Raw genomic sequence first — 25,091 nt, forward strand, 5'->3', positions numbered from 1 at the left:
GAAATGAAACTATAATAATTGAAATAAATCATTTGTCTGTAAGTGAGCAAATTTACAAATTCAGTTCAATTCAACTTAATTTATACATCACTAAATCACAACAACAGCCACCTCAAGGTTCTTTATATTGTAAAGTAGACCCTACAATAATACATTCAGAGAAAAACCCAACAATCATATGACCCCCTATGAGCAGCACTTTGGCGACAGTGGGAAGGAAAAACTCCCTTTTAACAGGAAGAAACCTCCAGCAGAACCAGGCTCAGGGAGGGGCGGGGCCATCTGCTGTGATTGGTTGGGGTGAGAGAAGGAAGACAGGATAAAGACATGCTGCGGATGAAATAGTTGTTTCTCCTGCTGTACTGGAGTATTTCTACAAACATTTTTTTCTACAGACAAATCACCTATGCAATTCTAGTTAACTGGGTTAATATTAACAGTGGATTAAATGTGAAGAGAACAAGAGCAAAGGATGCTATCAAGATATTTTCTTACAGTCTGTGGCAAAATTAGCTGCAGCTGTATCTCTTTGACTTTTAATATTCTAATCGCCTCTGTCAGTGCACCCCAGGGTGGCTGTGGCTACAATGTAGCTTGCCAGTGTGTGAATGTGTGTGTGAATGGGTGGATGACTGGATGTGTAAAACGCTTTGGGGTCCTATAAATAAATAAATACAGGCCATTTTAATCTTTCAAAGATGTGTCCTAAGAATCTGCATTTCTATGCAACTCAGTCATCTGATCAATTACATTTATTGGCTGAGTAATCAATGGTTGGATTACATTCAGAAAAGTACTATAAAAAATACGATATCTTACTTATGATTACTGTCATTAATTTTTGTCCAAGCATGGACAGCATGGTAGCATAACTGTTAGCACTGTCCCAGGTTTGAGCCCGTCTTTCTTTCCTGTGCCTGCATGTTTTCCATGTATTCAGGCTTCCTCCCTCAGTCCAAAGGCATACTGGTGTTTCCAATGTGGCTATTTGTAGCACTATATGAATGTTTGGTTAAAAATGTTGCTTGAGTTGTCAGTAAGATGTTTATAGTCTATAAACAGGAATTTTCACCTGTTACATGCAAAATTTCGTTCTAATTATTTATGGATGAGGAACTAGCTGTTTACTCGCAGCAACTCAGAAGCATTAAAACATATTAGTAGTTCAAGTGTGGCTTAGGTTCAATCATTTTATCATTATAGCTGCCAGTGCTTTGTGACATTCTGAGTCTACACTGACCTGCGCTGTCCTTTTGTGGCTTGAGGACCGGGTCAGATAGAGGGATCTAACCAGGGACATGAAAGAGCTGAGGGGGCATTGTGGTCTGTCAGTGTAGCTTTCCCCTTTTCCTCAGTGGGGAGGAAGACTTTGAAGTTCAGGACCCCATCTGACACAATCATTACCTTCCACCCCCACCCAGCACAGGAGCAAAGACTAATCTATGGGATGTGTCAGTAAAGGAGCCCTGGCCTGTGGAGAGACCGTATTTGATTCTTTGCCTTCAAAATCAGTGTCATTCAGTACAATAATATACACTGTGGTTACACATCATAATGTAAATGATTAGTCAATGGATAGTACCTTTAACCGATGATTTCAACATTAAACCCATTTATATGTTGCTCATTTCATGCATTATAATAAATCTGCCTTCCTCTCACTGACTTTCTAAAATGATACACGTGACAAATGCTCAGCCTGCTCAGAACAGTTGATCCCAGATGACATTTAAATTTTCTTTCTTGCATATGAATCAACATTTAGCACAAATCAAAGAGTTTACCTGAGGTTCTTTGGCTTCATGGAGCTTTGTGGTAATTACTGAGTCTAAACACGATGGGAAACATTCTCTAATCTGTGTTGATGAAAGAGATCCAAATCTACAATCTCACATTAGATAATTAGGCTTCTATCAGGACTCGTGAGAGTTCGTTAGGGAACTGTGAGACTGCTCTGGTACTGTCAGGTTGCATGTAAACACAACACTTTGCAGTCTTAGGAGATGTTACATCAAACAAACCTCAACTACAAAATTTCATATAACAAGGAAGAAGCACTAAAAGTTGATTTTATCTTAAAAGTGCCAAAAGAAATGTCCACTAAGGCAGTTTGAGCTGTTCCGCTGTTAATTTGAGGAAGAGGGTGCACATCAGTGCTTCATTATTTCTCTTGATTAACATACTGCATCTATAGGACACAGTCAACAGGCAGTGTTGGGAAGGTTACTTTTAAAATGTATTCCATTACAGATTACAGAATACATGCCCCAAAATGTATTCTGTAACGTATTCCGTTACGTTAGTCAATGAGAGTAACGTATTCTGAATACTTTGGATTACTTAATATATTATCATGCTGTTTACAACTACATGAATGTACTATTGCTGTGATTTATTACTGTTACTGAAGGTCCGCGGCTCCGAACCGTAGTAAAGGGACCTCTGGCTAATACGGTGGGTTCTGTGTCGGCTCGTAGCTGAAAACTAGCTTTACTTTTTTGTCTGGGTCAACTTTGCTAGAGAGAGACAGAGAGAGGCGTTGAAAGGCTGCTCCAACAGAACTTATTGTCTTTGGAGGAAAACACGAACACGGTGTACTGTCGAGTCTTAATAGCTTACTTACAACTGGGCTCGTCAGGCTCTCTTCTTGGCTGCAGTGGTTATTATTATATTTACATGCTTCCAGCTCCCGTTTCTGCTCGATGACAGCTCGTACTTTTCCTTTTTCTCCCTCCCTCGCTCACAGACACATAACGGGTATGGCAGTCCATTCTCCCTGCAGCACGGACTACACTGCCCATGATGCTACATTCTTTAGAGCTATACCTGTAGCATTCTGCCTATTAGCTTAGCACAACAACAACAACAGGCGCTCTCTCACCCAGGAAACACGCACAGAGTGTAGCTGTTGGCATGATGGCATTGTATATAATTTGTATTATTTCTTTGTCTTGTCAAGATCCATGTCATGATTGTAAGTTGTTTAAGCTGTACATTACTTTTTGTTTTTTGTAGTCAACGTTTTGGTGCTTTTATTTTGAAAGTCAGGTTTGCTTACAAGTTGCGCTAGTTTCCTCTTTGAGTAAAAAGAAGGAGAAAACACCTGTAAGCGCGCAGAGAGGATAGTTTTTATTGAAAGACATGTTAAGTGGACTTAAGGAAACCTCAGAAGAACGGCGGCTAATTCCCCTTTTGCAGCATGCAGCCAACGAGGTATTTATTTATTTATCGTGTTGTTGTACAGTGTTTTTACTGCTGTGTCTTACACTGAGTTTTATTTTGTTAATGCTTTATAGTTTTCACGGTGGCTTTGGAGAGAAGTCTTCAAATAAACCAGTGACAGAAAACCACTTGCGTCTGCCTGTGCTTCGCGGGAATTATAGAGAGAGAGTCATCCTGTAACCATGGCAACCGTAACGCTGCCGCCTGGAACAACAGAACGTAGCTGTCAAACAAAACCCAAACAGTCCTGACCCGCCACAATATGAAACAGGGAAGTAGTAATCCATTTATTTCAACAAAGTAACTGTATTCTAAATACCACCTTTTTAAACGGTAACTGTAACGGAATACAGTTACTCATATTTTGTATTTTAAATACGTAACGGCGGTACATGTATTCCGTTACTCCCCAACACTGCCAACAGGGTCTACTCAGCAATCTCAACTATATGATTTGGCTAGTCAGACAAATTGACAGCATGTTTTCAAGCAACGATGCAAGGTTGGAAAAAGTGAAGAATTCTCTGCAGTTCTTCCCGTAAGATAACGATTTCAGATTCAACATGAGTGAAAGAAAACTCTGCGACAGACTGGCGACCTGTCCGGGGTGTACCCCGCCTCACGCCCTATGACAGCTGGGATAGGCTCCAGCGCCCCCGCTATGCTATGACCCTCCACATGAAGTAGGATTCACAATGGACCCACAATATCCTACCAGAATCCATCCAAATCACTGAATTCAGGTGCTTTCCAATTACTTTTATGGCCACAGGTGTATAAATTAACCTAGGCACGCAGACTGCTGCTTCTGCAAACATTCGTGAAAGATTGGGTCACTCCGGGAACTCAGTGCGGTACCTTGATGGGATGCCAACAACTCTCTTCTCTCCTCCATAGTTTTGTTTTATCTTGGTCTCACTGTCCTCTCATTTTTCCTTTTCTCTTTCCCTTCATCCCTCAGCTTCCTCACTGAGCCTGGTTCTTGCAGAGGTCTTTTCCCGTTAATTTCCTTCCCACTGTCGTCAAGTACTGTTGGGGTTTTCCCTCCAGTATCGTAGGATCCTTGCTTTTCATGTGCTCTGAGGTTGTGAAGTGGCACTATATCAATAAAACTGAATTGAACTGAATTTAATTATTTCTCTCTTAGATTCAACAGAAGTGAGTGGATCTCTCACAGGAGGAAAAACTAATAACACTCAAAATTTCTCTGTTTTAATAAAAATGTTATGCTTCAACCCGTGTTTGATTGAAAGGCCACTTATTGGTTTAATCCAATCAACAGCAAGTAGTGATTGTTTTTTAATAAGCCAAGTTGTTTTTCCTTGTGTCCTCTTCCGTCTGTTGAGTCATCAGCTGTAACACTTCAATGCAACTGACAATAAAAATGATATTACGAAATATGTCGTCTGTGTCTTTTGACTCCAAGGTTGCTTTTTGTCTTACATGCTGCATCTCGTCAGCACTTCTCTTCTCTCCTTCCGAGCCTTTGAAATTGATTTTCTACTCAACTGTTGCTCAGTATAGCCTTGCTTTTTCTATCACCTTTTTCCCTTTTTCTTGACAACTCAAGTAAAGATGAAACATTGACTCGTGAATAAGAGTCCTGTCTTTTTACGTACCTAGTAAATAACATTAAATAGGTCAAAATTTAAGTTGCAGTCCAATAAGTGGGTTTAAATCTGGGTGCTTAGAGTAAACCTTGATGCTGTAGTGCTGCTGTAGCACAATGGAGTGACACATTTTTCTCCAAGAACATTTTCTGAATGGTCAGAGTGGTTGTATTGATGGTTGAGATTTATCATTTTTAATTTATACCCGAACAGAAAGAAAACATAACATCTACAACTTACGTAATTATTGCTTATATTTATTTTATTTCATTATTATTTGATCGGATGGTTGGTGGTTCGATCCCTGGCTCCTCCAGTCTGCATGCCAAGTATCCTTGGGCAAGATATTAACTCCAAGTTGATCTCAATGCATCCATCAGCGTATGAATGTTAGTTAGTCAGCACTTAAAAGCACAGAAGGAAGAGACTGGGTGTGACTGGTTGAATGTGGCACGTTGTAAAGCGTTATATAAGAATCAGTCCATTTAGCAAAGCAAAGATATATAAGGAACGTGTAATAGCTGATTACACTCATCAGACAAATATTTGTATGATGTTGTCAAAGCTAGTCTAACATTTAACCCTGTGCTTGGCTGTAGTTTACTAATGCATGCAAATCTGTGTTTATAAGTCATCAGTCTTTCATTAGGCTGTATCATCATCATCATCATCAACTTTATTTATAAAGCACTTTAAAACAACCACAGCTGACACAAAGTGCTGTACATTGAAACTGTAAAATAAAATTACATGAGATATAAGTAAAAACCAAATAAAAGAAGAGTGAAATCATTCATTAAATAACTACTTCAATTAAAAGAGAAACTAAGTCTCGCTGAGGTTAAAAGCCAAGGAATAAAAGTGGGTTTTAAGACGTGATTTAAAGGTGGACAGTGAAGGGGCCTCTCTAAAGTGCATGGGCAAATTATTCCATAATTTTGGAGCCACAATAGAGAAGGCCCCGCCCTCTCTGAGCTTCCTCCTGGATCTCGGTACCTGCAGGAGCAGCTGGTCAGCTGACCTGAGAGACCGACAGGGTGTGGGGATGAAGAAGCTCAGAGAGGTAAGGTGGGGCAAGACTGTGAAGGCATTTAAAAACATATTCCAGTTATAGTTATACTCTGGACATAATGTGCAGACTCTCAGCTTTCATTTGAGGGGATCCGCATTCAAACTGGATGAAGGGTTTAGGAGTTTCAGCTACTTAACATGCACCACCTTCTTTTTAAAGGGAACAAAAGTAATTGGACAGTTTACTCAAAGTGCTATTTCACGGACAGGTGTGGGCAATTTCTTCATTATGTCAAGACTGTAGATGTTGTGAATATTATCAGTTAAGCAGATAAAAGACCTGTGGTTGATTTGAGGTGTGGAGCTTGCATTTAGAAGATTTTGCTTTGAACAGACAACATCAAACAAGCTTTCTTTGAACAAATGAAACCAAGATCGACCTCTACCAGCATGACGGCAAGAAAAAAGTGACAAGCTGTGTGTGTCTACATAGAAAACAGTCGGATCTCTTTATTTTTGACTGTAAACTCCATAATCAAAGAGTGATGTAGCATCCAGGTCTAAAAAGTAAAGCCAATGTGTGCCTGTGATGGCTGCACTTACAGCCACACAGTGGTAATACCCACCATGTTAGTGTAGAGGCTTATAAATAACATCGCATTCACATTTGTTTTTCTTTAAATATAGGAATTAATTTACAGGACAATAAATAACTGGTTTTGGTTTAGAGTTAATTCACATATCCACATAACACTGCATTCTAAAATAAGTGCGCACATTTTAGTTTACACTGTTATGTGTGATTAATCTTTTGTTTTCTGAGTTACCTTAGTTGCAGCTGTTCCAGTCCCTTGATTAAGGAGCCAAGAGGTGGAAAAGGGGCGGAGCCAGCTTTAAAGGAAGACTACAAATTGGTTCATGCCATAACTCGGGACCATGGGGGGGAATTGGAGTTCATTATGTTTGGTTTAGTTTGGTTTTGTGTGTTTTACCCCTTCCCCTGTTTTTGTGGGCTGATCAGCCACTATTTAAGTTTCCCCTTTGTCTCGTTAACTTAGGTCAGTTTGTTTGAGTTATCAGTAGTGTTGTCAACTTTGAGGAGAGTTTTGTTATTTTGACCTCTTTTATGGGCCCAAGATTTTGATTCTTTTTGCATGAGTTAACCAATTATGTTTTTGGGGTTAAATAAAAAATCATTTTTTTGGACTTTAACCTGTGCCTAAGTTTCCTTCACTGCTCGGTCCATCACAGTGCCTTAAACATGTGTTCTTTGACTGAGGGGTAACTTCTCTGGGTGCAGGACTTTAGATTTTATGGAAGTTGAAAGGAAACTATGTTTGTTTGGTAAACTGTGGTCATTACTAGAGTCAGGAGGATAAACTAGGGAACGCTCCAGCTTCTGACTTGAACAATGATTGAAAAGGTGCATTGACAGATAAGCAAACAGATCCAGAGAAGCCTTTCATTTTCAATTAGTTTTTTGGCATTTGTGCATTTTGCTTTTTTTCCTCCACTCTTTTGCAGCAACTGCAAAGTGTCAATCAGGCTCCGATGATTAGTCACTCTTAATAAGGACCAACTTAATTAAGAGTCCTTCCCATTCGATCCCAAGATGCAGGTTTTCATTCAGTCAGTTGCTATTCTGTGTGTGTGAGCGCTGTGGGAGACAGTCACCATATTACTGCTCACTGATGCTCCAAGTGTGGAATTAACATGCAAAAGGTAGTGATTTAATAAACACTGCACAAGACAGTTCCAAGCAGAGAATACAAAATCATATGAGAGGAGTAATTACACAGATGAATGATGAATGTGAAGAATCAGTGTGAGAGAGGAGGCAGTTACCTGGATCGGACTTGGAGAAGGTGTCCATGTCTAACAGGTTCCTGCAACAAAAAGTGTTTAAGACAGAAGCATCAAAGTGCTGCAAGACCAAATGGTTCGTGATAAGTTTAACAGCATCACAAAATATTTCATGTGTTCATAGTCATGTTCTAAAAAGCATTAAGGCTGTCCTTTCTTTCAAACTCTCTCAGCACTGTAAAAAGGACGGCTCTTACAACAGAAGCATGGTGCACTCTGTGTACTGTATATATGTGCAGTCGTATGTTAGTGTCACCTTTTAGAGAACTCTGCTTTCAAGAATGTAACTAGATAAGATCAGATAAGATCAGATAAGATAAGATCAGATAAGATCAGATCAGATCAGATCAGATAAGACTTTATTGATCCCACAACAGGGAAATTTCTGCATCACCTCAGCTCAGGTACAGATATCAGAAGGAAATACAAAAATACAAATAAGTACAATCAATGAAAAAAAGTAAGATAATACACTATATACAATGGTAGCATACACTATGGTAATGTATCTAATCTACCTAATCTAACTAATCTAATCAACTATGGTCAGATTAAACTGCTAATGCTACAAAATAGAGGCACATGATTGGTTCTTTGTTTGTGGGTGTAGAAGAAATATTACAACGATACACAAACGCCTTAATTGGCTGACTGTAACTGCACAATATCGTGAAAATGACTACAATGTTAACTGTCACAGACTCAGTGAAGTTCTTCTATAAGATTTATCCAAATAAACTTTAATTCCAGTGGAAATATTACTGCATACATATCTAAAACCGATCAAATCAGGGTTTTGTAAAAAGAAAAAGACAACAATTAAAAGCTAAATACATTCTGAAGTGAACTAAGATCATGCACCACACGGTTTTGACCACAGTGACAGAAACGTGCTATTTTCCTTCATCATTTTGTTCCTGCAGGAAGAAAAATGAATCTCTCACACACACACGAAGAGCCACACTTGTGTGTCAAATCATTGCCGGGATTACAACCCAATTTCCGTCGAACAACCTGACACTTTACTGAGAACCGCCTGTGATAACAAACAGCGTTTGATAAAGAGCTGAGGTGTGGGAGATGACAGATTGAAACATTGCCCTCTTGAGGACTTGGAGCTGTCAGGATGATGAGGGTGGCTACGGGGAGCACACACATCCTCGCATGTTCACACTGTTCTGTTCGTGTCTGAATACAGTATGTTCACATGCATGTGTGGGCACCAGTAAAACAGCCCTCGCCTGTCAGCACACTGTGGCAGCTTGTAGTGCTATAAAACAACCATACGAGTACCCCACGCAGATGATTTTATCCTACGGTTTTTGCCTTTTTTGGAGGACATTTTTCTCCCTTAACTAGAGAAGCAGACTGAGCAGCGATACCAAATAAACCTGGAACTTTCAGTTTGTACCAAGATGCAAGAAAACCTAATAAAAGATTCACAAATGCGAGTAGTCCTAAAAAGCCACACATAATACTGTTCATTCAATTTGCCTGGAAAGCAATCAACAACATTTAAATAGCTATTTAATATAATTCTTTGGTAAAGATGGTAGCAGGCTAAATGTCAATAGATAGAGCTGTGAGAATAAGCTTGTCAATCTTCAGTCTAGTCTCAGTTAACAATAGCACGCTCTTTCAAAGAGGATCCCGAAAGAACAGAAAGCCTTTAAAAACTTTCGCTCCCACATGTTGCATCTTCTTTGTAATAGAAAACACATCGTTGTTTACCAAGTTTGTAGCACACACTCTCTGACAGCAGCTGGTTTGGCTTCACACCACTTTGTTAACCATCCAACATGGAGTAAAATTAGGTGACTGTGAATAAACTGTTAACAACCAAGCATTAAAAACACTTACCAAAACCACGTTCCATCCTGTTAGATCTTTGGATTTTTAGAGACTTCAGTGCTAAAACGCTTCGATCTATAATTTAACCTAATGTGAGCCATTAAACCTGAGCAAGTACTTTGATGCTGCCACAGCTTACCTACAAACGTGCTGACTGTAACTTAGCAGTATCCATTTTCTGTCACTGCACCAGCTTCTCTCACTTCTAATAACAAACCTGTCAAACTGTTAAAAACTACATTCTAATTGACGACTTTGGTTTGTGTCAGCTCTTGCTGTGGCTTCTGACACATGCTCATTTTCATATCTTGGAGTGGCTTTAGAGGTAGAGCGGGTCAGCCGCTGATCGGAAGGTTGGTGGTTCGATTCCTGGCTTCCCCAGTCTGCATGCCAAATATCCGTAGGCAAGATACTAACTGTTGCTCTCCGATCCATCGGAGTGTGAATATTAGAAAGGCACTAACAGCTTCCTGTTAAATCCAGAATTGAATTCAAAATCCTGCTCCTCACATACAAGGTCTTAAATAATCAGGCCCCATCTTATCTTAATGACCTTGTAGTACCATATCACCCTATTAGAGCACTTGGCTCTCGCTCTGCAGGCCTACTTGTTGTTCCTAGAGTATTTAAAAGTAGAATGGGAGGGAGAGCCTTCAGTTTTCAGGCCCCTCTTCTGTGGAACCAGCTTCCAGTTTGGATTCAGGAGACAAACACTATCTCTACTTTTAAGATTAGGCTTCAAACTTTCCTTTTTGCTAAAGCATATAGTTAGGGCTGGACCAGGTGACCCTGAATCCTCCCTTAGTTATGCTGCAATAGATGTAGGCTGCCGGGGGATTCCCATGATGCATTGAGTTTTTCCTTTCCAGTCACCTTTCTCACTCACTATGTGTTAACAGACCTCTCTGTATTGAATCATATCTGTTATTAACCTCTGTCTCTCTTCCACAGCATGTCTTTATCCTGTCTTCCTTCTCTCACCCCAACCAATCACAGCAGATGGCCCCGCCCCTCCCTGAGCCTGGTTCTGCCGGAGGTTTCTTCCTGTTAAAAGGGAGTTTTTCCTTCCCACTGTCACCAAAGTGCTGCTCATAGGGGTTCATATGATTGTTGGGTTTTTCTCTGTATCTATGAAGCGCCTTGAGGCGACTTTTGTTGTGATTTGGCGCTATATAAATAAAATTTAATTGAATTGAATTAGAAAAAGTGCTGGTGTGATTGGGTAAATGAATTAGTTGTATAAGTACCAGTCCATTTACCATCTTAGTGAGGACATGTCACGAAAACTGGTTACATTTAACCCTCAGCCTAAACTTGACCGTAACCTAATTACAACCCTGACACTAAAACCACATTTTGAGCCTCAGCATTTTGTCCCCATAAGTGACTGTTGGTCCCCACAAGTACAGTAGCATGCCAATTTTCTGTCCTCACAAAGCTGTCTAAACATGCACACACACACAAACACCAAAAAAACAATGCATGAACAACATAGTCACCAGTGTCATAGATGCATTGAGATGCCCTGTGGCTCTTTTCCCACCCCCCACACTAGTGCAAGCCTTTCTGGATCAGGAGACATTTAGTCAAATATGTCTTCTGTTGGACTGGGACATGCTGGGTTGACATGTTCATCACAGATAGTCACAGCCAGTAACTACCAGAGATGGGCAGTAACGCGTTACTTGTAAGGCGTTACTGTAATCTGATTACTTTTTAAAGTAACGAGTAAAGTAAGGGATTACTTTTGCAAAAACGGTAATTAGATTACCGTTACTTTCCTGTAGGAACGCTGCGTTACTGCGTTACTAAAACCGTGATTTTTTTTGCGAGAATGTCTCATGACAGTGACGTAAGCGAGTGCGACGTTTGTGACAACAGCTGTGTGCAGATCAACAATGGATCATATATCGAGTGCAGAGAGAGTATGAGCGTGCAGCGTTTAAAGCGTGGAAGTACTGACCTTACTTTGAGTTTGATTCCATAAAAAGTGACAAAAACATTAGTGTCCGTTGTGCGTGGGAAGAAAACTTCTTTTTACAGCAAAAAAAAATCCTAAACTTCCAAACAAGCACCGAGTAGCTACGACGTAATGGGAAACTCACAGAGAAGCTCGCGGATTCTTCAACTGACCGCTGCGGCACACCTGCACCAGGGTAAACCTCCGCCTACCCCACTCCTGCTTTACAGGTGAAAATAGAGCAACAGGACCGCTAGTCTTTGACTTTATTTATTTTCTGCTGTGTTTTACTTGCATCTATTTGAAAGACTGAGTGTAAACACACAAAAAATATTTTATTTCATGTGCTGGAATGTGCAGAAAATAGGTTTAAACGTTAAACTAATTTCTTCCAGTCAGAGAATGTTGCATATAATTAAATTTTTGCTTGATGCATAAAGTTAAAAGATTAAAACTAATAAAACAAGTTTTAAAAAGAGACTTTTCCATTTGATTACATTTTGTATGATGATTATGCAGAAAAAGTAGAATTGGGCTGAAAGATCTATCACTTTATCACCTATTCAGGCTGTAAATCGTGTTTTTAAAAAGTAACTAAGTAACTAAGTAATTAATTACTTTTGAAAATAAGTAATCAGTAAAGTAACGGGATTACTTTTTTGGGGAAGTAATCAGTAATTAGTTACTGATTACTTTTTTTCAAGTAACTTGACCAACACTGGTAACTACTGGTAACCATTTTACCGTTTTATTTATACCTATAAAGCCAAATCAGTAGTTATCTCAAGGTGCTTCCACTGTAAGGTGAAGACGCTACAATAATACGCATGATAATGCAGAAAATCCTAAAGAAGCAGACAAGCATCTAGAATCGTGCTTTGTTTAGATCCATCCTTTTACTCAGAAAGCAAAGAACCCTTCTTTGAAGCTTAACATCTGTTAGATGCTAATCTCATTTAAGAGACAAGTTTTTTCTTGTAACGTGGCCTTGTGTTTGAAACCTTCAGGACATGATATGAGAGAAGCTGGGTTGCCAATCAGAGCCCTCGCCTGCTGACATTGACATTCTCCCACTGAGAAGTCCTGGCTCCCCGTGTTCGCTGACCTGCCTGGCATTTCACTCCTAAAGTGCTGCCAATGCCACTTTTTAGCATCACAACATCAGCCACACTGCACAGCCATCACCATTTGAGAGCTGCATCGATGCAAAAGCCTTCACAGAAGAACAGCAAAACCTTCTAATGCTGATATGAGTTTTTCTCTCTTCAGTTAATAATTACAGTCCATCTAATTAACTAATTATCTAATTAAAACATACTAATGCTAGGACAAGATGGCACCAGGGTTACTACATGGCACATCTAAGTATGCACTTCTTTAATGTCCTAACAAAGGACTGTCCTTGAACTGCAATGGCTCACTAATTCTGTTTTCACGGGGTCACTTTTCCAGAGGTCCCTCTGTCTCCTTTGTCTCATATTTTAAAAAACATGTGACAGAGATTTGGGTAAAATATCAGTTGGTCTTGTTGAGAGTTTCATTTGTGTATTTCAAAAAATGTCCTCCAAAGAAACAGGTGAAAAAACTCCATAATCGTGGAATGTGGAGGACGATGAATTAATGGGACTATATGTGGGAGTTATATTTTTGCTACTGCAATTAACCTTTTCTAGAAAACATTTTAGAAAGTCATTGAAAAAAAATGGTATCAATGGTGTTTAAGGAGAAATGATGCTCACAGCACCTTTGGATTCCTTTTTCCTGCAGAAATTAGTTTGGAAAAGATGCTCTTGTGACTTTCAGCATGTCATTAAAAGCACACGAGTCCCTTGAAATAAAGCCTGTTTTCCACAGGTGTCATAGCGTGTTCTTGAATACGTCAGAAGTCGGAAATTAGGAGTTCCCAGTAGGATTTTTTTTGGAACACCCCTTCAACTCAGATTTCCCACTCAGAAAGTTAGAGCAGACCAACATACCCCAAGTCAGTGATCCAAAATGGCGGCACTGAAGGTAAACAGTAGTAAAACTGTGAACATTTAATCTGTACTGCCACTGTTGTGTATTTTTAACACCGTAAATAAGCCATACTCTGATCACTTTACATGAATGCACAAACATGAGTATTATGCTGCATTGCTAGTGATACCTAAATCTTGCTAAGAAAACTAATCCTGTTTCCCCAGGCTCCCAGGCTCCCTGGCTCCTGAGCTCCGACATCCGAGGTATCTGGAACGTGCATCAAGCCGGTGCTTTCTTGCTATGAGGCAACAGTACTAATAATTGCATGAGATACAGATTACTTATAAAACATGAACCTGATTGAGGAGAAAACAAAGTCTTCCTGTTGCTACCAGAAAATGTTTGCTTTGTAATGTGTATTGGGGTTAATAGGTCGTTTACTTGCAAGAGAACGCAGGTCATATATTTTCCCTCGTCTCATTCAAGCAATCCTGTGCCAGCAGGAATCCCTGCAGACTGCAGGCAGGCTGCCACACTAGGCTTGTCTAATAGGATCTAGAGGAGCAGCGTTTGGGTGGCAGGCAGGCAGCCACTTGTTTAAAAAGAGACAAAAAGCACAGCTTCCCTCAACACTGTCCGACTCCCTTTCTGACCCACATCCACAATGACACATCTGGCAGAGTGATTTCCACACAGACACCGTGCTGCGGCCAAATCCCATTTTCAGATCTGTGTCTTCTTCAAGACACAGATTCCATAATGTCAGTGACAAGTGGAAAATCAAGTCACAGTTGTGTGTTTACACAGCAGAATTGTGTTGTGTCATTATGGTGATGTCAGAAACAAGCCCTGACTGCAGCGAACAGAGCAACAAACACACACACTGCCATATTAGTATATTATAAGTATCTCGAGGTGACCGTGAACTGGTGCTTTATATACTGTTCTGAAAATGAATAGAACTGAATTCATATGTGTAATTCTAGTTAAATTCTTTGGTTTATTGTTTCTCTTTATTGTTATATTTAAAGTTCCTTCCCTGTGTTCCACGGTTAGCTCCTCTTGTCTCCGAGCTTCCACACTAATACGTTTTCTCTGTTTTGGCCTTCTGTCCACACTGAGATGCATTTTTGGTCGAGGAAAACTTGAAAACGCTTTCCAAAGTGGATAAATTTGAAAACGCTGTTCTCGCGTTGCAGTGTGGACTGTGAAAGCATTTTGGTCTAGTCTCCATGTCACAGTGTCAAGTCCGCGTCTTTGTGTGTGTCTTTTGTTTCCTGTTTTCCTGTGATTGTTTTCAGTTTTGCTTCCTCCCCGTCTCGGTTTGTCAGATTAGTCCCAGCTGTGTTTCTCCCGTGAACTAATGTCCTAGTTCTTGGTTTCCCAGTTTAGTTTTCTAGTTTCTTAAGATTTCTGGTTTGAGTTTTATGTTTCTGGTTATGTTTTCTTGTATTTCGTGTTCGAGTTTTGAACAGCAAAATAAAGCTGCCTCCTTTAGGTTATCCTTCTGTGTCTCGAGTCCTGCGTTTGGCTCCTACCTCCTGCCTGCCACACAGCTAACCATGACAGAACGACGCAACAACGGACAAAGGAAAACACAGGGCTTAAATACACAAGGGAATATCGAGGGAAATGCAGGCAAAACTTCCACTTTTGTTGAATTACTTCTCATGTGTTCTTGCTAGATTGTAGCATGATGTGTTGTTTCTGTCATGTCAAAGGAACCCAGACAGACACGGAAGAACATGCAAACAGATTCAGACCCAGGACCTTCCTGCTTTGAGCCAACACTGACCACCACGCCGCCAGTACGGTATTGTACTGTTTCATAACACCATCAATCATACCCAACTAAATTTGAATAACACACACACACAACAAGAAGACCGTGCATTTCTATTTGTACATTATCCCTATTTTCTCCCCTCTTCCTTCTTTCTTTGTCCTGCCTTTGCTGCTTAGACGTGGTCATACTAAACCACCCGCGCTGTAACAACTGAGACAACATGAAACAGAAATGAATGAATAAGCAGGTAAAAGAAACACATGACCAGCGGAGCCTACAGAGAATTTATAGAGCTCGTCTCGGAAAAGCAAACAAATCATAATCAGGATTTAAAATCGATACATAAATTTGGCCAAATTTCAACGGCTGCTTGAAAAGAATTTTTTTTTTTCAATTAGTAGAAATTTAGAAATTCAAACAGATTTTTAGAAAACACTGAATGTTTAATATAATATCATGTTCTAACTGGTAATCAATAAGTTGGTAATGTTAGGAGCAGTGCTGGTAACTTCAGATATTTCTAATTATTTACTAGAAATCAGTTGTTTAAATGCTCTGAATGGCCTCTCGCAGCCTGAGATCATCTAATCAAAGGCTGTTGGTCCCTCGAACATATTTTAAAAGCAGCGGTGATAGATCTTTAGAGCGGTGGCCCCGAGGGATGCTCTCCCTCCATCATTACGTTGCCTTGATTGTATTTATTCTTTTAAAAAGCAGCTTAAGACTCATTTATTTAGATTGTGTGTTTGATTATTAATGTATTTTATGTATTTCTGTTTTATATTACTGTGAAGCACTTTGTGGTTTTTATCCTGTGAAAAGTGCTATATAAGTAAATTGATTTGATTTGAATGACATTAGCTTTCACTCCTAAAAGCACATCTTACAGTTGAATGCTTTCACAACTCAGTGAGCACCTGAATGTGCAACGATTAATCATAGCTCCTTTGAATTTTGCTTAATATATTTATCTTAAATCTTAACTACAGAAAACAAAATACTTATATTCTTGTAGCCCTTCTTTACATTTCTCTAGCTCTATTTTTGTGCCAATGAGACATCAAGCAGCTGCATTAGAACAATCAGTTGAAGCCTGTTTTCCAATCAATGCACTCATTCTGCATAAAACAACGATTCTCATTTCCCCGTTTCACTCATGTCTAACCCACTTGAACAGAAATCCCAGTGTCAGCCATCTTAACCTCAATGGGAAAAGCAATCCCCTCATTACCAGCTGCGGTGGCTTTGAGCTGTAACACGACTGTTGCGCTGTTTGAGGAAGAAATCCCAACGGAAAAAACGATACCTGAAAATAGATCAGCTGGGACATCAAGTGCGTAGAGACTGATTTGTTTCTCAAGGAGCAAAACTGTCTTCATGCTAAAAGCATGGATGACTTAATTGAAGATTTATAGCAGCTAAGTCAAAGAGCAGGCGAGTCGTTTTCACCTCCAGGTAACCTCTACTGCAGATGTGTTGACATCTGCACAATAATGAGACAGTGTGCTACATGAAATCTTTTTAAAATCATCCAAATGTCAAGTATGTGTCAAAAGACATCAGGTATGGGTTTTCTTAGACAAAGGGAGATGAAAGAGGCTGATGCGTATAGAGCTGCAGCTCAGATCAGACTCGGTTCAAAGGTCCTAGAGAGAGATGGCAGTTTGAGAGGACCCAGAGTTGGCATCCACCTTTAAGATTGAAGTGTGTTTGCAGATCTGATCGGCTCATTTTCAGTACCATCACATGGACTACTCCAAATTTTTCCTGAACTTTTAAGGTGACTAAAATGTTACTTCTGGTTGATGGTTTGCATTTGTACACAATTTGTGCAATCATGCACTGACTGCTGTTGATCTTTATGATTCACAACTTGAGACAAAGCTCGAGGCGAGACATGCACAAGCAGCAAGGCACATTCACAATATCAGAGTTAGAGTAGGCAACGCGATTATATTTTATAAGTTAAGTGCTCGAAAAGAAAAAGCTATGAATATATCAGAAACATCAAGCCCCAAACGCCAACCTTTCTAAACGTTCATGAATTATATTGTACTTATTGGCTGAGGCACACATCGTGCTCATTGGCTAACAATGTGTCAGGTCATTAGCCAATAAACATGCCACGGTTTACCACGGATGATATTGTACAAAATTGACGTCACATTATCAGTGATAGGAATAACTGTTACAAGTAACGGCATTACTAACGGCTCCCGCGGGCGGCAATCACTTTCTGCCCGACGATCACGTTTTGGCACAACAGCTGGAGCTCAGGGCAAAACAATCGCATGAGTGCTGCTGTTTGTCGTGGTAAGCCAATCACACAACCACTTTAAGATGACAAACCACCAAGGTGATATATACCAGTTTTTAAATTGAGTTGATAGAAACCAGAGTCATGATCAACAATATCTACGTGTGTTTTTTTCTCAATGGTTTCGTCACGTTTACTGTCTAAGGACAGCGCAGCGAGCGCTCTCTGCTTATGAGCAAAAGATAAAAAAACAAAAAACAGCCCGTTCGTGCTGGTGGAAAAATGCACCACATCAAAAACAATATGGCAACTTGACATTTGGTTGTTTAGGAAGAGGAGGAAGCTTTAGGAGTGACCGCAAGAGAGAGAGAGAGAGAGACAGCAGAAAAAGAGGGAGAGAGAGTTTTGAGATGTGAGAGATTTGTGACCTTTAGCCTGTTTGGAGTGTGTAGTTAATGTGTTATCTTGTGTAGTTAGTGTGTAGTGTTGTGGATAGTTTTGTGTTGTGTGTCAGAACAATGAGGCGACTGCTGTCTCCAGGTAGAAACAGGAGTGATACACCTGCTGCTGTCAGACCTGCAGGTATCAGGCTGTGATGTTTCCTTTATAGTGGACAGAAATATTTGGAGTGGCACAAATAATTTGTGCAGCATCTTATTGAAGAACAGCTGATTGTTCTGTAAATAGTTTGAAATGGTTATTAAAAAGGGGGTGAAAGGTAAATGGCTGCAAAAACCTTGTTGTTTGCAAAGATTGTGCATATGATTTTAAAATTGTCAATGTATATTTGCATTTAAAGTTCTGAAATATGATTCAATAAACATGTTTGTGGTTGTTACAGTAAAAATGTAACTTTTTCTACTCTGATTTTATGTTTTTGTCTGATGTTAGATCAATTGATCAATATTGTATTAATATTATATTATAATATTATATTGTGTATTAATACAGTCAAAATGAAAACATAACTGTAAATTCAGACACGTGAGGTTGAAATAAATAACCTCACGATAAATAAATAAACAGTTTTTAAAGGTGAAATGTAGAGGAAACATCAAAAGTAGTCAAAAATGGCCAGTTATACCCTGGACCCCAGAGGGTTACTACGGAGCCCCGCATGGGACATGGGAGGAAAAAAAAATACGATGAACTGTTGTAAGATCTCGCAAACAGTGTGAAAGCAGCTTTGTGTCAGTGTCACTGTGGTGTCTTTGGTGGAAATACTGACCCACTGAGGGGCCAATTAGCAGTTTGTGAGGAGGTCAAGCTACTCAAGGATCCATCTGAATGAAATGCAGCCATGATTAACACGATTAAGGATCCCTGTGTTTAGAGAGTCACCGTTTCCTGTTGGGTCACTGATGTTTATCAGCATTATTGGTCACCTGTTCTGATGAATGGAGCTCAAAGCTTTAGCACCATAATGTCAGCCACAACAAGGTTACTTCACTTTTTCAAAAACACAGTCTCCCTCTCCTGATGACTTACTTCCCTTACTTGTCTCCTTACTCACAGCTGTGTGTGCTCGATCTGTATGCAGTGAGGATCCTTCCACTGAGCCAACCCTATTCTGTCAGTGTCAGGGAGCTGAGAAAGCTCCCTCCTAAACCCTCTGGACTGCTGGTGCCCAGAGACACTGAGGTCCAGGAACAGCTTGTCACGATCAGCGTCTTCAGACACTATCAGCATACAGACATGACCCAGGACATGGAAATGCTGCTGTCTGAGAGGATGCATGAACTTCTCTTTCAACGTCTGACACAGGTGATCTATGCAGGAAGGACAGCCAGCTGTGGCTTCGTGCCAATTTTTGAAATTGCTTTCACCGATTTGTGGAACAAAAACAGCTCAATATATGAGATAGCTACCATCACATAACTGAAATGAAAGTGAAACAATTCATTATAAAAAGATGTCGAGGATAACAACAGACATGGATGCTTAGTGGTCAGACACTTAATTCTGATGAGGAAATTTGCTTAATTGAAATGCAAAAGACAGATATTTATAAGGCATCCAATTTTCTGTTATGTTTAGCTAAACAAATAATAATAAAAATAATAAATATTAAAAAATGTAAATAATACAAAAAATATCCATGCTGTCACTTCATAATTAAAGTGATGCATAGGATTTATCAGTTAATATTAAAATTCTGATGTTAACATATACAAGTATTTAAAAACTCAATTTACAAATATCAAGAAAACTAGAGTTAGTCCTCCAAACATTGGCTTCCCTTGAAGGATTCAGGTTTTAATTAAATATACTGAAGGCTTATTTTACAGAGTGCTGACCTGCATACATAACTTTTAAAAATTGTGTCAGTGTTTCCTTTTTGTAAAGCTTTGAATAAGGGCCAGGACCAAACTCAAAGGGTCTCCAGTTGCTCAGCCATAAATCTCACTGTCACTGTTTCCCCAACACTTCAGTTTTAAACCCACCCATAGCATATAACGAGCTATGATTAGCGTAGAGAAGCAGGTGAAAATCAATTTGCAAAATCAGAGCAGACACATTCTGGCAGTGCAAATGAAATAAGAGCTACCAGATTTGCCTGATTCCCACAGTGCCAAACGCACGAACACACAGAGTTTGCATGTTCTCTGTGTTATTTGGGTTCTCTCCAGGTTTCCTCCCACAGTCCAAAGTCATGAACTTAGTGGGGTTGGGTTAAGTTGTCGTTCCAGTGTGAATGGTACATCAGTCCTGACCCTGTGGCAGACTGGTGACTCTGTCCCTCGTCCTTTCCTAGCACCGATTATCAATTAGTTCATTGATTTCTTTAATCTTCGTGCTATAACGAGCATAGCATATGTATGTTCATATATCTCCTCCTTAAAATGTAATAATTAACATCTAAATAAATAATCATCTCCCTGCAAATGCAACGTTGCATATTGTTCCATTCATGATTGTTTCACATGTACGTCAACCATAAATAACCTAATGCTCACCAAAATTTGGATCTGCGATGCAATTTTAAATATGGAAAAAGGTGCTGCAGGCCTGCAGTGTTAATAACAGTGTTCATAATTGTTATTACTGATTAATTACTTTTAAGCAAATAATCAAAAAGTGAATATTTGCTATGTGCAAATAAAGAAGGAAATTCTATGTCTAAGTGCCTAAAGCACACACACACACACACACACACATGAATATAGGGGGGGGGGACTCAGGGTTTAGTATCTTATCCAAGGATATTTTGACTTGCAGAATGGAGGAACTAGATGTCCATCACTGATCTTCTGCAGACTGACTCACCTCCTAAGCTACAGCCACAGAACTCTTTTTTTATTTGGAGGAGAGCAAGGACCTGCAAACTGCCTAGAAATGAAAGATTAATTGGATTATAAAAAAGGAATGATATGGAAGAAGCCCAGGCAGTTGGAGCTCCTTAGGGCCTGGGACCATAATTCAACATTACGTGTAGCAAGTCTGTGTGCGTCAACAATGAGTGAGCTACTCAAACACACAGTTTTGGACAATTAAATATTCTTTGGCAATGGTGTCTCTGTACACCACCACAGCAGGTTTTAAATCAAACAATTAAGATGTGACTGAAGTGAAGATTTTCAGCTTTTATTCAGCTTTTATTAAGAATTTACAGCCAATTTTATAGAAATATCCCAGTTTTGAACGTCTCAAAAGTGATTGGGAAAACTAATACAACGTTAAATATGATTGTTTTAAGACAGGCAGCATGTCGGCGCACTGTTGCCTCACAACAAGAAGTTCCACCGTCTGACTGGAGTCTGTGTGGAGTTTGCATGTTCTCTCTGTGTTCTTTGGGTTCTCTCCGGGTACTCCGGTTTCCTCCCACAGTCCAAAGTCATGAAATTAATGGAGTTAGGTTAAGTGGTCATTCTAAATTGCCCATAACGGTCAGTGCGAATGGTATATCTGTCTATCTGTCCTGGCCCTGTGGCCATGCAACCCTAAATGGATACATGGAGAAGGAAGGAAGGAAGGAAGGAAGGAAGGATGGATGGATAGATGGATGGAAAGGTGAATGGGTGCTTTTGTATCTTTACCTGCTTAAATGTGTCAACGTTGCATTTCATAAATCCATTTTCAAAACATGTCATGGCTACAGCACATGCTTATCTCAGTTAAATCATATATGTGCATCTAAACTACACCAGTGAGGCTGACTGGAAACATTTCCTTGAAAAATGGCAACAGCACTTTGAAAATCTGAAAGAAAAATGACTAAAAACCAGAGGAAAAAAAAGTGTCTTCACAGCACATTGTGTGTTAAAGACATTAAAAGGGTGAGATTTCTTTTTCTTGGTGAGCATATGTTGTTGTTTTAGTGTTTTTTTTTTTTCATCCAGTCCCTCTTTCTATCATTTTTTGCGGGGAATTCATGAAATCTAAACATTGGAGGTCAAATGTACCTGAGCCAACCTTTGGGAGGAGATCGTTCATCCTGCTGCATGAACTCCAGCGGACGCGTTTTCATTTTTTATGTCGCTTAGCTTTTAGACCCTCTTCCTGGTACACATCAAAACTTTGACCACGTTTAAACACCTTGCATACTTGTGCATCTTATTCTCTTGCTCTATGGGCTCATTAAAAATACAAAATATTGAGATTTTAATAACTATTTACAAACTACTGTAACAGTGCTGGAGCGCGGTTTCCGTGCTCTGATATCCTGCTTATAAATTAAGATATAAAACAACTGAAAGAGACCATAACTTATTTTTTATTTTTTGAACACTGAACACTGTTGGCGTGCGAATCTTTTTCTTTTCTTTTTTAACAGATGGTACATTTAATATCTAGATATTCGTGTGATCTGAGAGTTGCACTCTCCGGAGCTCTCCGAGGCACTCGGAATAAATCCTGCTACGGTTGGTTGCTGCAACCCCACGCACTTAAACACCCACAGCACATGTAAAAATTCCTCCTTTGAGGGAAAAAAAAAAAGAAAAAAAAAAAAAAGAGTTGTTTAGCCCAGGATAAAGACAAGGAACACTGGAATGGAAACATGGAAAAGTGTATCGAGGGCAGAAAATTACGCACGAGAATATAGGATTGAATAAAAATAAAACAAACACCTGGAAGAAAACAACTGACTTTAATTACAAACATCCAGTAATGTCTAAATCTGTCAGAGCTCAAAGATCCGGGGCTTACCTGCAAGAAACGGTGATTTCAATCTTTGTAGCAGGTACGGTGGAGTTGAGTGGGTCGAAATCCCCTATTGTCGCCATGGCCGAGGCTGTTTTTTATTTATTTATTTTCTTTAAATCAGTTGTTCTCAGTCCCTGAAGTTCGTACTTTTATTACAGCGCAGATTTTCCTTTGGCTTTGTGTGTGTGTTCCATCAAACCGAGAGAGTGAATCGGCCGCCTCCGGTAGTAGTAGTTGTTGCCGCTGGAGCGCATCGGGTTAGGAGGCATACCTGAGGATGAGGCTTTCATTTACGGCGAAAGAGAGCGAGAGAGAGAGAGCGAAGCTGACAGAACCGGATGCTCAAGCTTCTCCACGCCTCTTTCCTCTTAACTCCATCGCCAGGTGGAGACAGACATCCACAAATCTTTCAGCCGTATTTGGGCTCGACAAGGAACCTGGTATGGAAAGTGATCTGTGCCCAAAAAAACAAAAGGGAGCCTTTGCAAAGAAAGACCTTTTCGAGAACATTATAAGATTGTTTTATATTTATATACACACAGATCGCTATTTAAAATTTTAAAACAAACTGAGGCAAAACCATATGGGGCGCCATTTGTAAACTGAAACATGCTGAAATTTACGGCAACATTTTTCCACATTTAGCTCCAAACCTTGTAAAACATGTTTTTTCAAGTCACTTTTGTAAATTAATTTGTAAATTACAAATTTACAAAAATATTTGTAACTTTTTATATTTAAAACTAAATGTTACAGGAAACTAAATATTTAGCTAATATGCAAATTTATTCTACTAAAATAAAAACTTAACAAAAACCTCACGCTCTAACGTGGTCAGGTTGTGTGACCGCTCTCCCCGGACGTTACTTCTCACTGCCACCAGCTGCTTCACTGCTTGACTACCAGCATGTTCAGTGATTTAGACAAACAGAGCCATATAAATGTTAATTAACAGTATGTTTTCCATTCATTTGAATGTCCAACAACTTTCTATTAAACTCACAGCTATGAAGGCTTATTTTCACCACAGTAAAGGGCAAACAAGCCCTTGTGTTTTTGACACAGTTGGACATGTCCACAGTAACCCATCGTTCTCTTGGAAGAACACAGACATGGATTACTTACCTCATTCTCATTAAAAAACCCAATCAGCAGTTATTTTTTAATGCCAGGCTATAAAGGTTTATTTCTGCTGGCTTAACACAGCAATCTACACCCCATCTACATCAGCTGTTTTAATACACCTGCAAGTGTCTAATCAGCCAAACACATGGAAGCATAAGGTTGCTCCATGTAACTGTCTAATAGTAAGTGTGGGGAGCCGCAGCACCACAGGACATGAAGCAGGCATAGAAGAGATCCAGGCCCTAGACATCTAGAGGCCCCCAGAGCCCAAGGAGCACCACCACAGGGGCAGTCGCGCCACCCACCTAGAAAAGAGGTGAGGGGAGCCCCGGACAGGGTTGTGGTGCAGAAACCATGGGGAGGTGCGACGACGAGCCTGCAGGCGCTGCTGGCAGCCAGCTACGCCAGAACAGACTGAGCACGGGGCACAGAGACCCGAGACCCCTCCACACCCCCAGAAGGGGCCCAACCGAGCAGCCGCTGGGAGTGAGCCAGTACTTACCCCCACCCGCCGAGGCTGGGTGCTCAGGTATCAGCCACTGGCAGTGTGGTGGTGGGGGGAGATAGCCCCCCCTGGTGTGGGGGCCTAAGATGTTCTGAGAGAGGTGAGTCTAAGACCCGACCTAACACAAACAGACAAACATGCATTCCCAGCCTCATGCACACATACACAAATACTAAGCACTCACTCAACAGGGACACACACACCTACTCTTTACTCCCAGGTCCAGGCACCATCATCCCCAGAGGGACAATCCACCCCAGACCCAGGAGATGGCTCCCTTTACTCTGGAGTGGAGACAAGCAGACCGTCCCTGCAGCAGCAGCAGCAAAGTCCAACAGCCCAGAGCCCGACCAGAAGGCCAGCTCTTCCTCCCAGCCCCCCCCCCCAGATGTCAAACAGAACGGGGGTGTCTGAAGACCCCATACCTCACTCCGCCTGCTCATATCTGGTGTTGATGCGTGCTGTTCTAAGGTGCATTTAAAACAGGAGGGGGGCATTGTGCCAACGACCCTCTGCCAGATAGTAGCTAGTGTCAGCACGGCCCCTCCCGAGAACCCTCAATGTCTACGTGTATTTAAAACAGAGGTGGGCACCGGCACCAGAGGTGAGGCTGGATAAACAGACCGACCTCTGGATGCTGTTTAGTGTGCCCACCCCCAAGACCCTATACGTGTGTCATGAGAGTGTAAGTAATGAGAGTATCTAAGTTGTGGAATAAAACTGAGGCTGTGGCCAGAGGAATGCCTCCCCTCTGCCTGAATGATGCACTTGTACCTCAAGGCCCTGCATGTGCTGTG

General features: G+C 40.4%; 1 protein-coding gene across 2 annotated transcripts in view; it reads right to left on the reverse strand.

Moving 5' to 3' along the window:
- LOC146519221 (copine-9-like) overlaps positions 1 to 23,119 on the reverse strand; it is a 205,727-nt gene extending 182,608 nt beyond the window's left edge. The window contains exons 1-2 of one of the 2 annotated variants that reach the window (XR_014874280.1): positions 22,668 to 23,119; positions 7,689 to 7,729 (exon numbers count right to left, since the gene is read on the reverse strand). Coding sequence is in view for 1 of the 2 variants with exons in the window: in XM_085161093.1 (XP_085017219.1) it covers positions 7,689 to 7,729; positions 22,668 to 22,744 (118 nt within the window). In the remaining variant the exon portion in view is untranslated. The remainder of the gene's footprint in view (positions 1 to 7,688; positions 7,730 to 22,667) is intronic. The other variant, XM_085161093.1, reaches the window with a different exon arrangement.
- Positions 23,120 to 25,091: the final 1,972 nt, after the last annotated feature.

The sequence above is a fragment of the Neolamprologus multifasciatus genome, chromosome 5 (assembly GCF_963576455.1).
Source record: "Neolamprologus multifasciatus chromosome 5, fNeoMul1.2, whole genome shotgun sequence".
Lineage (NCBI taxonomy): Eukaryota > Metazoa > Chordata > Actinopteri > Cichliformes > Cichlidae > Neolamprologus > Neolamprologus multifasciatus.